The sequence below is a fragment of the Notamacropus eugenii genome, chromosome 2 (assembly GCF_028372415.1).
Source record: "Notamacropus eugenii isolate mMacEug1 chromosome 2, mMacEug1.pri_v2, whole genome shotgun sequence".
NCBI lineage: Eukaryota > Metazoa > Chordata > Mammalia > Diprotodontia > Macropodidae > Notamacropus > Notamacropus eugenii.
Window position 1 is genome coordinate 477,061,285 of NC_092873.1, and position 14,082 is coordinate 477,075,366.

Sequence of the window (14,082 nt, forward strand, 5' to 3'; positions counted from 1 at the left end):
AATGTCATCGGAAAATGGGAATATTTGGAGGATTGTGGAAGGTAGCACAATGGAAGGGGTGCTGAGTCAGGAAGACCTGAGTTCATTTGGAGCCTTAGATCTGTGACTCTGGGCAAGTCATTTAACTTCTATTTATCTCTATTTCCCTAACCATAAGATGGTGATAACATCACCTACCTCCCAGGGCTGTTTTAAGGATGAAACGAGATCATGTATGTAAAATGCTTAGCATAGCTCCTGACACAAAGTATGTGCTTAATAAATGTGGATATCGTCTCTGGTGAAGTCCTTCATTTGTTCTCTGCTCTGAACATTTCCCAAGACAGTTTTATGGCTCACTTGATATAATCAGTTCAGTTAAGTGTCAGCCGCATCAAGGCTTGGTTTTTGGTCCTGGGGATACAATGAAAAAACAAAATAGACCCTTCCCTCAAGTAAAAATAAATACAACATAATCTGTTGAGATGAGATACCAACAGTTGGGGGTAGGTGGAGTCTGGGAAACAAAGCAGTGTAGGAATTCAGCAAAGAGAGACCATCATGTGGTTGTTACAAAGGAAGGACTAGGTAATGGTTTCCAGGACTTGAATCAGTTCACTATTGTGTGCAAACCTTAAATCCATGCCCTTTTGTAAACCTGACTTCCAATAGTTGTATATTTTAAGACTTTTACCTTTAAAATGTTTAAATGTCACTGCAGCTATTCAAACCTCTTTTACCTTCTCATACCTGCCTATGGTGTTTGCGTTCCTAGGGACCCTGTCTGAGTGCTTCCATTGTGGTCTCTCCTTACTCTTGCTCAGCCTTTTCTACATTCCTTTTTTTTTTAATGGATATTTTTATTGACACTCAATATTTAATGGCCCCAGTGCCCATTTATTCATATAATTTTAAAATGGCAATTTGCTTTTGGCATTAGCGATGCAATGGAAAGGTCTCTGGATTTGGAATCAGAGAAGCTGTCCCTATCACTTCCTAAATATGTGATTTGAAGCAAATTACTTTGTTCTCTGGGCTTTATTGTATTTATTTGTGAAATGAGGAAGACTAGATGACGACTCACTCTGTGAGCTGAGGTTTCAGCAGAAAAGAAAAGTCCCCTTTTCCTCCTTGTTGTGTTCCCTCTGGAAGAAAAAGGAAAAGGAAGCATTTGAGCTATGTCCAAAAGAGACAGATGGATCCAGTTCATCTCAGCTCCTCCTATAGAACCCTTGATGGGGGAGGTCCCTTTGATAAGAATCTATCCCTTCTTATTTTCATTGGTCATTTATTTTGGAGACAGTTCCGTTTACTGAGTGCTACCCAGGAATGCCCTGGGAGGTAAGTGCTGTCATCTCAGGAAAACACACTTCTCTCAGAAAGGAACTAGAGCACATGTCTGTGTGCCCCAGGCCATTAATTTGGGAGTTCCCCTGATCCTTTGCTATACAAGTACTATTTTTGTGTTTGATTTCTGTTCATGTACGTATATTTCTGTGTAAGGCAGTTAGTCTTTCTTAGATATAATCAGAGAAAAAGGGACCCAATAAAATATGTTAAAGCTAACTGTAAAGTTCCAGCTTTTCCAGGTGATTGCCTTAGGAGGTATTAGAAAGTCTCTTGAGCTATTCAGAAAAGAAACAGTATAGTAGGATAAAGAATGATGGACCATGCTTCCGGGTGATCTTTATAAGTCAATTCAGTTGATTCCAGGAGAGAGATTGATCCTGGCATGATGCATTTAGCTAGAGAAAGGGAAGCCATAAGAACTGGTGTGGAACTGGCAGAGGCTACCCCCATCATCAAAATGGGCCATATCTCTGGAGTAGATTGGGCACAAGGAATTCAGGAAGAAAAATTGTATTATTTCACTCATGACCTCAAGTCAGTAATTTTGTATTTGCTTTTCCCCTTTGGGCTTCATTGTAGGACTTGCAAGGTTTTCCTCATGGACGTAGGAAAGTCTGAGTTTCTAAACAGTATTGACCACAGGCTTTTACTCGCTGGTCTGTACTTTTTGGAAATGGTGGGGGAGGGGGGGGGAGGGTTGGAGAGGGAAAGAGCAAGGAGCCTCCTGAGAAAAGAGAAAGATTTAACACTAAGTTGTTTTATCAGAGTTATGTTTCTGCTTGGGGGCTCAGAGCTAAAACAGAAAGAATTGCTGATTCTTTGATGCAGCTTCCTAGAACAGAAAAGGAGCATTTATATTTGAATATTTAGACACGGACAAGAAGTCTGTAGCACAGTGTTGGAGGTGTAATCTTAGGTCCTGTTCAGAACGTGAGCCTCCTTCAAGGGAGAGACTCACTTTTGTATTGGGATTCACTTTGTTTAGCACAATGTCTGCATTGTAAGTGTTTAAAAACAAAGTGCTTTTTCAATCATTTATTTCTTCTCTGATTTTCTTTTCACAAAAAAGCTTACTGAAGCTGAAAAAATTAAAAATGTCTTTATGTTTATTTAACATCTTACATTTATTTTCTATCTTTTACCTTCTGAATATTTTTCGTCTCAGATTGTGGGTGGGAGAAATGAAAGAAATGAAATCCTAGTTAGAATTCTCATTTTTTTGTTATTAAATTAGATCGCTCAATAAGAAGCTATAGATAGTATTGTGTTTTTGTTAATGCTGCACTTTTCACTCTCTAGCTTCTAGTTCACTTAGACTCTGGTTAAACTTTCAGATATAACTATTAGAAGGAACTAACTCTACACAGCTGTCCATTTTCCTTTGCTTTTCCCTTGTAGTTAAGGGAGGCACTTGATTTGAACAGAGGGTAATGGATTTATGAATTTTAATTCAATTTAAATTTTATACTTGGGTAAATTATAAAGACAAACATTAGAATTTATATAGGATTGCAAAACACTTTACAAATATTATCTAATTTGGTCCACCCAATAACCCTGGGAGGTAAGTGCCATTATTATCACCATTTTATTGATGAAGAAACTGAGGTAGACAAAGGTTAAATGACTTGCCCAGGATCACACAGCTGATAAGTGTTTGAGGCTGAATTTAAACTCAAGTCTTCTAGTAATGGGACTTTGTAAGCTACTTCAGGATATAGTAGATTCCCCATCACTAGAAATCTTCAAGTAAAGGCTGAACGACCAATTGTTAGACATGTTGAAAAAGGGATTTTGTTTCAAATATTGGTTAGATTGAGTGGCTTCTGAGATTCTTGAGATTCTGTGATTTGTTTTTGTTAGGGTTTTCTCTATCATTGGTATTTCTTGTTACCACTACCAATTCTGCTTCTTTGGACAAACTGCTAAGAAGAGTACTGTTTGATGGCAGAGAAGTAGACATAGCTTCTTCTCAGTCATTGCTGAACACTTTCTGGCCCATTTACTGTCAGTGAAGTATCCAAAAAGCATTGATGGAGCATTTACTCTAGGCCAGGGACATATATTTGAACCTATGGGAGCTGATGAAATAGCAGGTAGAACAGAGATCAAAGTGGAGGGGGCCCAGCACCGAGCTTTTGGAGATGCCTATGGTGAGTAGATGACGCCATGGCGTGGATGAAAACCAATAGAGGACACTGAGAAGTGGTAGTTTGGCAGAATGAGGAGAATCATGACAGTCCAGGGTCCCAAAAAACTAGAGAAAGGAGAGTGTTAAGGAGAAGATGGTCAACAGCATCAAGGACTGCAGAGAAGTGAAGAATAATCAAGAGTGAAACAAGGCAATTTGATTTGGCAATTAAGAGATCACGGGATACTTTGAAGAGAGCAGTTTCAGTTGAATGATGGGGTTGGAAGCAGATGGAAGAGGGTTTAGAAGAAAGTGAGAGGAGAGGAAATGGAGACATTGATTATAGATGTTTTCTTAAGGCTGTTTAACTTAGAAGAGGAGGTGAGATAGAGGGCAGTGGCTAGTGAGGAACAGTCAGATCAAGTAAGAATTTTTGAAAATGATGGGTTAGAGTGATGTAGGCATGTTTGTAGAAAGCAGGAAAGGAGCCAGTATTTTCAAAAAGACTGAAGATGAGAGATGATAGAGGTGACATTGGAAACAATTTGCAGGAATAGTTGGAGGGATAGATCAGTTCCATACACAGAGGCATTTGGCAAGTTACCTTTGCCTTCAAGACTGGAGTAAAAGAGGAGATAATTGGGAAAGATGCTTGAATGATTTGAGATGAGTAAAGCAGGAAGGAGGGATCTTTTTGATAGTGGCCTCTTTTTTTCGATAAAGTATGAGGCAAGGCCCTTGGCTGAGGGACGGGGGTGAGGGATGCCCAGGGAGGCTTCAGGAAACAAAAGAAGGTTTGGAATGATTGCATTAAAATTTCTGGAAGTTGATTTTAATCAGCTCTGTGATCTGATTGCATCTCTTTTGTGTAATTGTATTTCAGTTCAGAAGCAATACTGATTTCTTTTGATTTATTTTATCCAGGACCCCTTGGCTGTGAAGCACATGAATAGTTCCCAACATCATACCTATGCTGTAGGAAAAATGACATGGCATAGTAGAAAGGGCCAGTTAAGTGGGAATCAAGAAGTTTTGATTTTAGTTTCTACTCTGCTCCTAACTGTGGGACTTTAGGAAAGTCAGTTAATGTTTCTGGGCCCTAATTTCCTCATGTGTCAAATGAAAGGACTAAGATAAGTGATTGTTGTTGGTTAGTCATGTCTGACTTTTCATGACCCCATTTTGGGGGGTTTCTTGGCAAAGATAATGGAGTGGTTTGCCATTTCCTTCTCCACTCATTTTACAGATAACTTGCTCAGAGTCACATTTGAATTTGAACTTAGGTCCTCTTAACTCCAGGTCTTGGCACTCTATCCATGGTACCATCTGACAATATGTTTGAAAGAAATGCTTGAAATATAGAGAGTCACATTGAATTAAAGAGGTGATGCAAATTCTAATATGTTTCAACTGAACAAAAAAAAAGTAAGAATAGCAATCTTGACTTCAGATAAGGCGAGGGTAAATGTTGGTAAGATAAAAAGACATAAGTAGGGAAAATTACATTGTATTTAAAGGCATCATAAGTAATGGATCATTATAAAATTAATATATATACAACTAATAGCATAGCCTCTAAACAGTTCTAGGAAAAGTTAATCAAATTAGAGGAAGAAAAGATAGTAAAACTGTAATAGTCTGTGATCATAATATCTTTCAAATCTACATAAATTAACCAAAAGACAAACAAGAAAGCTCATACTAGAGGATATCAATATACATATTGATATTCTCAGAAATATCCTAACCTTCTAATCCCTCACTCATTCCCCATGACCTTATTCACCCCTACTTTACTACGCAGAGACAGTAGTAATCTTGATCTTGCCACCTCCGTCCCCAAATGTACCATCTCAGTGTTTACCAACTCTGAAATTCTCTTATCTGATCACAAGTTGTCATTTTACTTCTGCCTTGCAATCCCAATTTACTGTCACCTCTAATCCCTTGACACCTTAGTTCTTTCCCAGGAAAGCCTGAGGGTGGGGATGAGGAGGGAGAAGCATAAAGAAATGGAAAAGCATCTATCTTTGAAGCATGGAGGATAACCAGTGAAAATTGTCAATCAGGTGATGGAGTATCTTGTGCAAGAAATAAGCAAGGAGACCAGTGCCACCCAATTGTGATATATCTATTGGAAGTAGGAAGTGGGATAGGATATGGTAGGCTTTGAATGCCAAATAGAATTTATATTGATCCTGGAGATGAAAAGGAGCCATTGGAAGGTGACATTGTTAGACCTGAGCTTTAGGAAGAACACTTTGACTGCTGAGTGGAGAAAAGCTAGATTGTAGTGGAGAGAGACTTGTGGCAGGGAGACCAACCAGCAGGCTGTTTTTAGTCTAGTATTGAAATGGTGAAGGTGTATATCAGAGTGGTGACAGTATTAGAGGAAAGAAATGGGTATGGAAGAGATTTTATGTAGATAAAATCGCCAAACCTTGGCAACAGACTGGGTGTGGGTAGGTGGAGGGGGGAGAGTAGAAAGAATGGGAAGTGAAAGATGATACCTAGATTGGGAGCCTAGGTGACTAGGATGGTGGTACACTTGACAATAAATAATGTAATTATTGGGGGTAGAGTTTGGTGGAAGGACACTGAGTTCAGTTTTGGATGTGTCAATGTAAAGATGTCTATAGAACATGAAGTTTGAGATGTCTTGTGGGCGGAGTTGTAAGACTGGAGGTCAGCAGAGGGTTTAGGGCTGTGTAAGTAGATTTGGGGCAGCTAGGTGGCACAGTAGGCTTGCAATCAGGAAGAGCTGAGTTCAAATCCAGCTTTAGACATTTAATAGCTGTGTGACCCTGGGTGAATCACTTAACCCTGTTTGTCTCAGTTTCCTCATCTGTAAAATGACCTGGAGAAGGAAAAGGCAAACCACTCCAGTACCTTTGCCAAGAAAACCCCAAATGGGGTCATGAAGAGTTGGACTTAACTGAAATGACTCAACAGCGACAAAATCGATTTGAGAATAATCAGCATAGAAATGATGATTGAATCTATGTGAGCTGATGACATCACCAAGTGAATAGTAGAGAAGGAGAAGAAAAGAGAGCCCAGGACAGAGCTGTGGGACATTTGGACTTGGCCTAGAAGATCCAGCGATGGCAGCCGAGAAGATTGGTGGAAGATGGACAGAAGAGAGTATAGTGTTATGAATACCTCTTAGAGAAGAGAGAATCAAGGAGAACGCGGAGGTTGTGGAGAAGTCAGGAATGATGAGGATGAAGCAAAGGCCATTAGATTTGGAAATGAAGAGACTGTTTCAATTGAATCTGGAAGCCAGATTGTAGAGAATTAAAAAGAGAATGGGAGGAAAGGAAGTGCAGCTTCCTGTTATAGATCTTCTTCTCTAGGAACTTAAGCACAAAAGGGAGAAAATAGGCTAGCTGGTAGCTAGCAGGGATGGACAGAGGGATAAATGAAGGCTTTTTGAGGATAACTGAGACATGGGCATGCTTGCAGGTCATAGGGAGGCAGCTGGTGACAGTTGGCAGGGAGACAGAATGGGAGATCACTTGTGTATGCAGAGGGTTTTGTCTTAGAAGGGAGAAGGGATACTTCTTCATGGGGCATGGGGGAAGGTGGAACTGGGAGTGGAAGGCACCTGGGGAATTCATGTTGAAAGGGAGGGGAGAAGAGGGAAGCCATTGGCTAGAGCTTCATTGAAGGTAGATGAAGTTCTCAGCTGAGAGGGGGAAAGGGGAGCGATGGGAGCAGTGGGAGCAATGGGAGGTTTGGGGAGAGATAGAGAAGATCCAAAAGCTGCCATGGTGGGTGAGACAGTGATCAGTTAGGGGAATGTAAAAGGATTGCTTTGCTATAATGAGGCCCCCGTTGAGGTTATATCACATAAATTTGTAGTGGATCCAACCAGCATCATTTGCTTCCTGTTCCACGTAGAAGACATTCCTCTTCTGACTCCAGGCATGTTCACTGGCTGTCCCCCAGGCTTGGAACTTGCATTCTCCTCATCCCCCCCCCCCCCCCCCAACTCTGCCTTTCCTGCTTCCCAATCCTAGCTAAAATCCCTTCTTCAGTAGGAAGCTTTTCCTTTGTTCTTCCCTTGTTTCAGTTATGTCTGACTCTTCAGGACCCCATTTGGGGTTTTCTTGGTATAGACAATAGCTGGTCATGCAGCTGTTGTCTCTGAGGCTGGATTTGAGCTCAAGTCTTCCTGACTCCAGACCAGGTGCTCTATCCACTGTACTACCTAGCTGCCTCTGCATTTCCTAATCTCCTTTAATTCTAATAATACCTTCCCTTTGTTGATTAGCTCTAATTTATCCTACACGTAGCTTGTTTGTACAAAGCTCTTTGAGTGTTGTCTCTGGCATTGGTTTGTGAGCTCCTTGCATTGCTTTTCTTTGTATGTCTGCTGCTTAGCTCTGTGCCTGGTACTGATAACTAACAAATAGATAATAGATCTGTGTTGATTACTGAATGTGAATGGAAAAGAATTTACGAATCTGTCAGCTATAAATGGCATCTTTACAAAACCTGACTGTTTTAGGAAGGAATCATAACTTCACCAAAAAATATGGTTAAGCAAGAATAGTGAACATATCATTTACTGATCACATGGTAACTGTGCCTCAGTTTCCTCATCTGTAAAATAAACATGTTGGACTGAATGACTTCTAAGGGCCTTTCTACCCAGCAGCAGCAAGTTGGTACAGTGAAAATCTGGCCTCACAGACTTCCTAGCTATGTGACCCTGGGCAAGTCATTTTACCCCAGACTGCTTCAGGTTTCTCATCTGTAAAATGAGTATAGCAGTAGCACCCACCTCTCAGGGTTGTTGTGAGGTTCAAGTGAGATAATGTTTGTGAATCACTTAGCATAGTGTCCAGCACATAGTAGGTGCTTAATAAATGCTTAATAAATTCTTTCCTTAAGTAACAATCCAGTTCTGTTTCCTTTGTACCATGTTATAAAATACTCCATTAGCTTTCATAATTGATTCAGTGGTGAAAAGGATTCCAAACTCATTGTAAATTGAGGTTGTTTAGAAGGTGATCCTAAATGATCGTAGATCAGGTAATTTTTAATATGTGTAAGTTTAGGGGCAGCTAGGTGACACAGTGGATAGCACACTGGCCCAGGAGTCAGGAGGACCTGAGTTCAAATCCAGCCTCAGACACTTAGGTAAGTCACTTAACCCCGATTGCCTCCAAAAAAGGAAAAAAAAGTATAAGTTTAATGAGAAAGGGCTAGAGAATGCTGTGTAGACATCAAAGGGAGTCTGTTAACGTTTTAGTTTTTCTTAAGTTTTATAACCTTTTTTATAACCTTATTTAGCACCAGGGGAAAATATTTGAAATCGGGAAATAAACTTATGAACAAGTAGACCAAGAGGAGCAATATAAAGACACTGTGAGCGCAAGCATTTCTAGCCAGGATTACGCCCCTTCTGTTCTACCTTTTGTGTGTGTTTGTACAAAGAGCACGAAGACTGACCTTTATGTTGCGGCTGCTCTCTGCTGCACTGGAGGACCCCCTGAAAACAATGGCAGTTATTTTTATAGTCTTCAGCTTCTAGTGCATTTTGAGAAAGTTATATTTCAAATTTTTGCTATTGGATTATGGCTTTTGCTGGTGACGCCTTTATCTCTGTCAGGGTTAGGTAACTAAACTGAACAGTAGCTGTGTGCTGGCTGTAAAAACTGGCCAGCTTTTCACCGTGTCAGAATCCATGTTGAACGGTAGGTGGCGCTCCTTGATTGTTGTTGATGCAATGAAACTTCTCAAAAGATTTGCTGCAAATGCACTTAGGGTTTTTGTTAGTCGCTTAGTTTTGAAAATAATTATTTTAAACTGCTATGGTACCATTTATCCAGGGGTCACGGAGTGTTTTGTAATAGAAATTAAATATTATTGTCAAAATCTTAAACAAAAAGCAAGTACAATTATCCTACTCTTAAGATGGGGAAATTGAAATGTAAAGAGAGAAGTCATTTAGACTTATGTTCTACTCAGAGCATTGTACATGAACCAATTTTTATCCAGTCTGTACTTCCCTTTATTACATTGGCCTCTTTCAACATATATATATTAATTAGATTGGGCAAATAGATTTTTGGAAATTTAGTAGCCTGTGAAAATATTCATTAGTCTGTTAAAAATTAATTCACCCCCATGAATAGCCAATCCTAAGATTCTTTAATTGTGGAGGATTACATGAGATAATGTATATGAAAGCAGTTTTTTTTAAAAAATAAAGATTAATAATGAATAATCCTAGTACCTATTGTCTTATCTCTCCTCACATACCTTTTAATCCCTGACTAGGGATTAAGATTTTCTCTTCTAATCACTCTGGTTCATGGGTGGTTAGCAATACTCTCTGGACTTCCTCTCTTCCAAATGGCCCTCCCTTAGGCAGCATGGCACTCCAGAGTGAGACTTTTTCTTTTTCTGGATTCTAGGAGTGACTCGGCTTAGTATCTTTCTTATACTGTACCTCATGAGCTCCTGTCCAGTGTGTTCTCCCCAATATTGATCAACAATGAGTACTGCCCCAATACTTGGGTCTTTGCAATTAATCCCTCCTAGTATCAATGAACCATCTAATGTCAATTAGCTTTTACAAAGGATATTTACTGAGAAGATACAGCAAGAACTGAAGTACCCAAGCCTCCAATACCAGGAGCTACTCCTCCTCTACTACCTCAGTCCCTGGGGGTTGAACTCACACTTAAAGTGGTCCCTGCTAAGATCAACATCCATTCAAATGGAAATGCTCTCTCCAAAGCTACCTATCATCTCTTAATTGTTAAATGAAATAACCTTTTCTCATTCTTCATCTGTTGTAACTGTTAATCAACTTCTTCTTCTTGATATGGTCTTCTCTCTAAGGTTTTGCGACACTGCTCTTTCCTGCTTCTCCCACTTGTCTGACTGTTCCTTCTCTGTCTCCCTTGCTAGATCATAGAGGTCACACTGGCTAACCATGGATGTCCCACAGGGCTCTGTCTTGGGCTCTCCTCCCTTCTCTCTCTATTCTGTTTCACTTGGTGATCTCATTAGCTCCCAAGAATTCATTTATTATCTCTCTGCTGACTGTTCCCAGATCTACTTATCTATTCCCTAACTTTCTCTTAACTCTTGCCTTTCCAGCTACCTATTAGATATCTCAAACTGGATGTTCTCTAGACATCTTAAACTCAACATACGAAAGTTGAACTCATTCTCTTTCCCTCCAAACTTTCTGCTTTTCCCAACTTTCCTTTACTGTCAAGGGTACAACAATCCTCCCAGTTACTCAGGCTTACAACCTAGGTGTAATGATGATGGTGATATCCAGCATTTATTTAGCACCTAACATGTGCTGAGCATTGTGCTAAGTGCTTTTTACAAATATCTCATTTTTATCCTCAAAGCAATCCTGGGAGGTAGGTGCTGTTATCACTCCCATTTTACAGTTGAGGAAACTGTAAAATTACTTGCCCAGGATCACACAGTAAGGGTCTCCTGGACTTCAGACCCAGGACTCAATCCGCTGCGCTACCAGCTGCCTAGGTTCCAAGGTGTTATCCTTGTCTCTTTATTTTCTCATATCCAAGCAGTTGCCAAATCCTGTTAATTCTTCTTTCACAGTAGCTTTAGCATGCACTTCCTTCTCTCTTCTGACACAGCTACCCTTCTAGTGTAGGCCCTCATCACCTCATGCCTGAACTAGTTCTGTAGCCTCTTGGGGTTCTGCCTGACTCGAGTCTTCCCCCACACCATTTCCTGCTCCACTTGTGATAAATTGATCTTTCTAAAGCACACATGTTTGACTCTCCTCAGTAAATTCCAGTAGCTCCCTTTTATCTCTAGGATCAAAAATAAAATTCTGAAATATTCAAAGCCTTTCATAATCTGGGCACCCCCTACCATTCCAGTTTTCCTGCTCCTTATTTGGCTCCTTGTACTTTGCCATCCAGGAACACTAGTCTCTTTGCTGTTCCTTGTGCAAGACATTCCTTCTCCTGACTCCAGGCATTTTCATTGACTATTCGCCATACCTGGAATATTCTTCCTCCTCATCTTGGTATCTTGGTTTCCTCCAGATCCCAGCTAAAATCCCACTTTCTACTGAAGTCTTTCTTTACTCATCTTAATGATGGTGCCTTGTCTCTGTGGATTATCTCCAATTGATCCTGCCTGTAGCTTGTTTGTACATTGTTGTTTGCATATTGTCTCCCTCATTAGATTGTGGTTTCTTGAGAACCAGGACTATTTCTTGTTTTGTTTTTTTCTTTATGGTCTTTCTTTGTATCTCTGGTGCTTCTAAGAGTTCCTGGTTCATGGTAGGTGCTTAATAAAATGCTTGTTAATTGACTGACTCCCCACATTCAGCCACTTAGTTCACTTAGGAATTGGTATAGCCAATGGATGATGCTTCCTTACTTGCAGAACAGGGTGTCCAGATTGTCAGGTAGGTGTGCTACTATGCTGAATTGATCAGCTTAGAAGCTTAGACTCCTCAGTCCTGGCTTCTCATTGGGTGTGGCTGCTATGGCTACCTACAGACTTGGTGATGGATTCCAGTTTTTAGACCTTTTGGTGACTCTTCTGACTTTTTGAAAGTCACAAGGTCATAATCTGTTCTGGTTCATCTCAAATACTCATTCACTGAAGATCAGGAAAGATAGGAAAGAGACAGAAAACATTTATGACCACATGGCAGCTGGGTGAGAGAGGAAACTCAATGTCTGTCTCCAGTCTGGAAGCCCACAGTAGTGCTTCTTCCTCTTGTCTTAAAAACTTCTAGGAAGGCAAGTCTTTAGTCTGAGTCTTTTGTCGGTGTACTCAATTTGGGCTCATCAGCCAGTTAAAAAGGATTTTCATCACCATGAAGTAGGTGCTCTGAATCAATGGCCCTGACCCTTCCAGCTTCAGCATGAATGTGCAGCAGGCAGAGAACACTAACATGCTTCAGGAACTGGGACCTCATTGGCTACTCCCCCCATTACATATGTACTAGAAAGGGAGACTTAATACCTTCTGTGTGCTCTATAAGTATGTTAACCTTAATCCTACATTTATCTTTACCTCACACTCATATAGTACCTTGTCTTCTTACTCATCAGTACCCACACTTTACCCCCCTTGCACAAAGGGTAGGGATAAAGGGAGCAAATATTAAGTAGCAAAGAGTAGCTGAAATTGGACAGAATGCTAATGATCTTTGGCTACCTACAGAATTCAAAAGAACCATCTGTATAACTCCTTGGCTATTGTTTCTTCTTCAAACCCCAGTACTGAAGCTGATTGTCACCGGCCCTTTCCTACCCTACACTGCTCCAATTCTGGGAGAAGAAACGAGACTGAATTTAAAACACCATCCCAATATGCGTCTGCACGAAGCCCATAAGTTAGATTTAAGTCTTCCAAACATGGAGTGGTACAGGATTATACTTCATTCTCTGCATATCAAGCCCTACTTTCATTCAGTTTTTTAATCATCAAGTTTAATTTTTTATTTGATTTTGACAATCGAGCAAATATTTATTTTCATGTTTGTATTTGTTATCACTCCAGTACTTCCAAAGATCTGAGATTTTATTTATGTAGAATACTCTCTCTATTGGTCCTGCCCACAACTTGTCTAAGCCTTAGTAGATAGCTTAATATGAATTTTGTTTCCAAAAATCTTCATTATGAGAAAGCCAAACTTTAACCCTTTTGTGATGAGCATCTTTGAAGTTACTTCAGCTAATACTCAGATGACAAGACAGTCCATTGCCAGCCCGTACTCAAAAAAGTTTTGCCATATTGGTGTAGGACCTGCCAGAGCTTGTAATTCACTTGCATAGACTGTGAGAACACACAGTCCTTTCAGGACATAGGGAGGCATCAAAGCAGGGGTTTAGGTGGAGGCTGTTTATGACCTGTCACACCCCAAGCCTTGAATTTATATGGGCCAGATTCCATTTTGGGGTTTACATCCCAGTCACTGTCTTTGAGTCATCTTTTACCCATCACCTTTCAAAAGAGTAGCCTCTGGGAAATCTTAGAGTATTTCTTGAATATATAGTTCATGTCTAGACTTCCACAGATGTGGATTAAATGGGCCCATAATTTTTGTAAAAGTATTCGGGTAACCATGCCTATGTTAGGTACAAGATACTCTTTATTTCAGTCCACAAATGATTCATAAACAGCATAAAGGACTCACAGTAACTCCTAAAAGGTATATACATTTTTAATTCTTTCTCTGAATTCCACCTTCCTCCTCCTTTTGCCTATGCAGTACTTTCTCAGATTCATAGCAGCACCATGAGAATTGCACCTTTCCTCAGAAAGGAAACAAACTTGGAGTTGCAAGCAGGGAAGGCTCCTCTACCCCTGACTTTCTGGTGTGTTTCACTTTATCCAAGGTACCCATGTCATCAGTTAGCCTTTTTCTACTACTCTGAAGGGTTTATATTTTTCTAGAAGGGAAATAGTTGGGGTTGCTAGATAAGCAATCAGTTCCTTTCCTATTGGACTTATACTATCTTAATTAGTATTAATTAATTAATTGCCACCAAAGGGCAAAAGCCATGTCGTTCTCTTACCCATTCCAAAGGTTCATTCTCCTGCTGCACCAGTTAAGGAGTGAAACAGGAGAGGGATTAAGCATAATACTCTTT

General features: G+C 40.2%; 1 protein-coding gene across 3 annotated transcripts in view; it reads left to right on the forward strand.

Moving 5' to 3' along the window:
• The window catches only part of NME7 (NME/NM23 family member 7), a 183,337-nt gene that overhangs the window by 1,824 nt on the left and 167,431 nt on the right, over window positions 1-14,082 (forward strand). The window contains exon 1 of one of the 3 annotated variants that reach the window (XM_072648707.1): window positions 3,497-3,501. The exons of the other annotated variants lie outside the window; for them this stretch is intronic. Within the exon in view, the coding sequence (XP_072504808.1) occupies window positions 3,499-3,501 (3 nt within the window). The 5' untranslated portion in view covers window positions 3,497-3,498. Of the gene's footprint in view, window positions 1-3,496; window positions 3,502-14,082 lie in introns of those variants that run through there. 3 annotated transcript variants of the gene reach the window in all.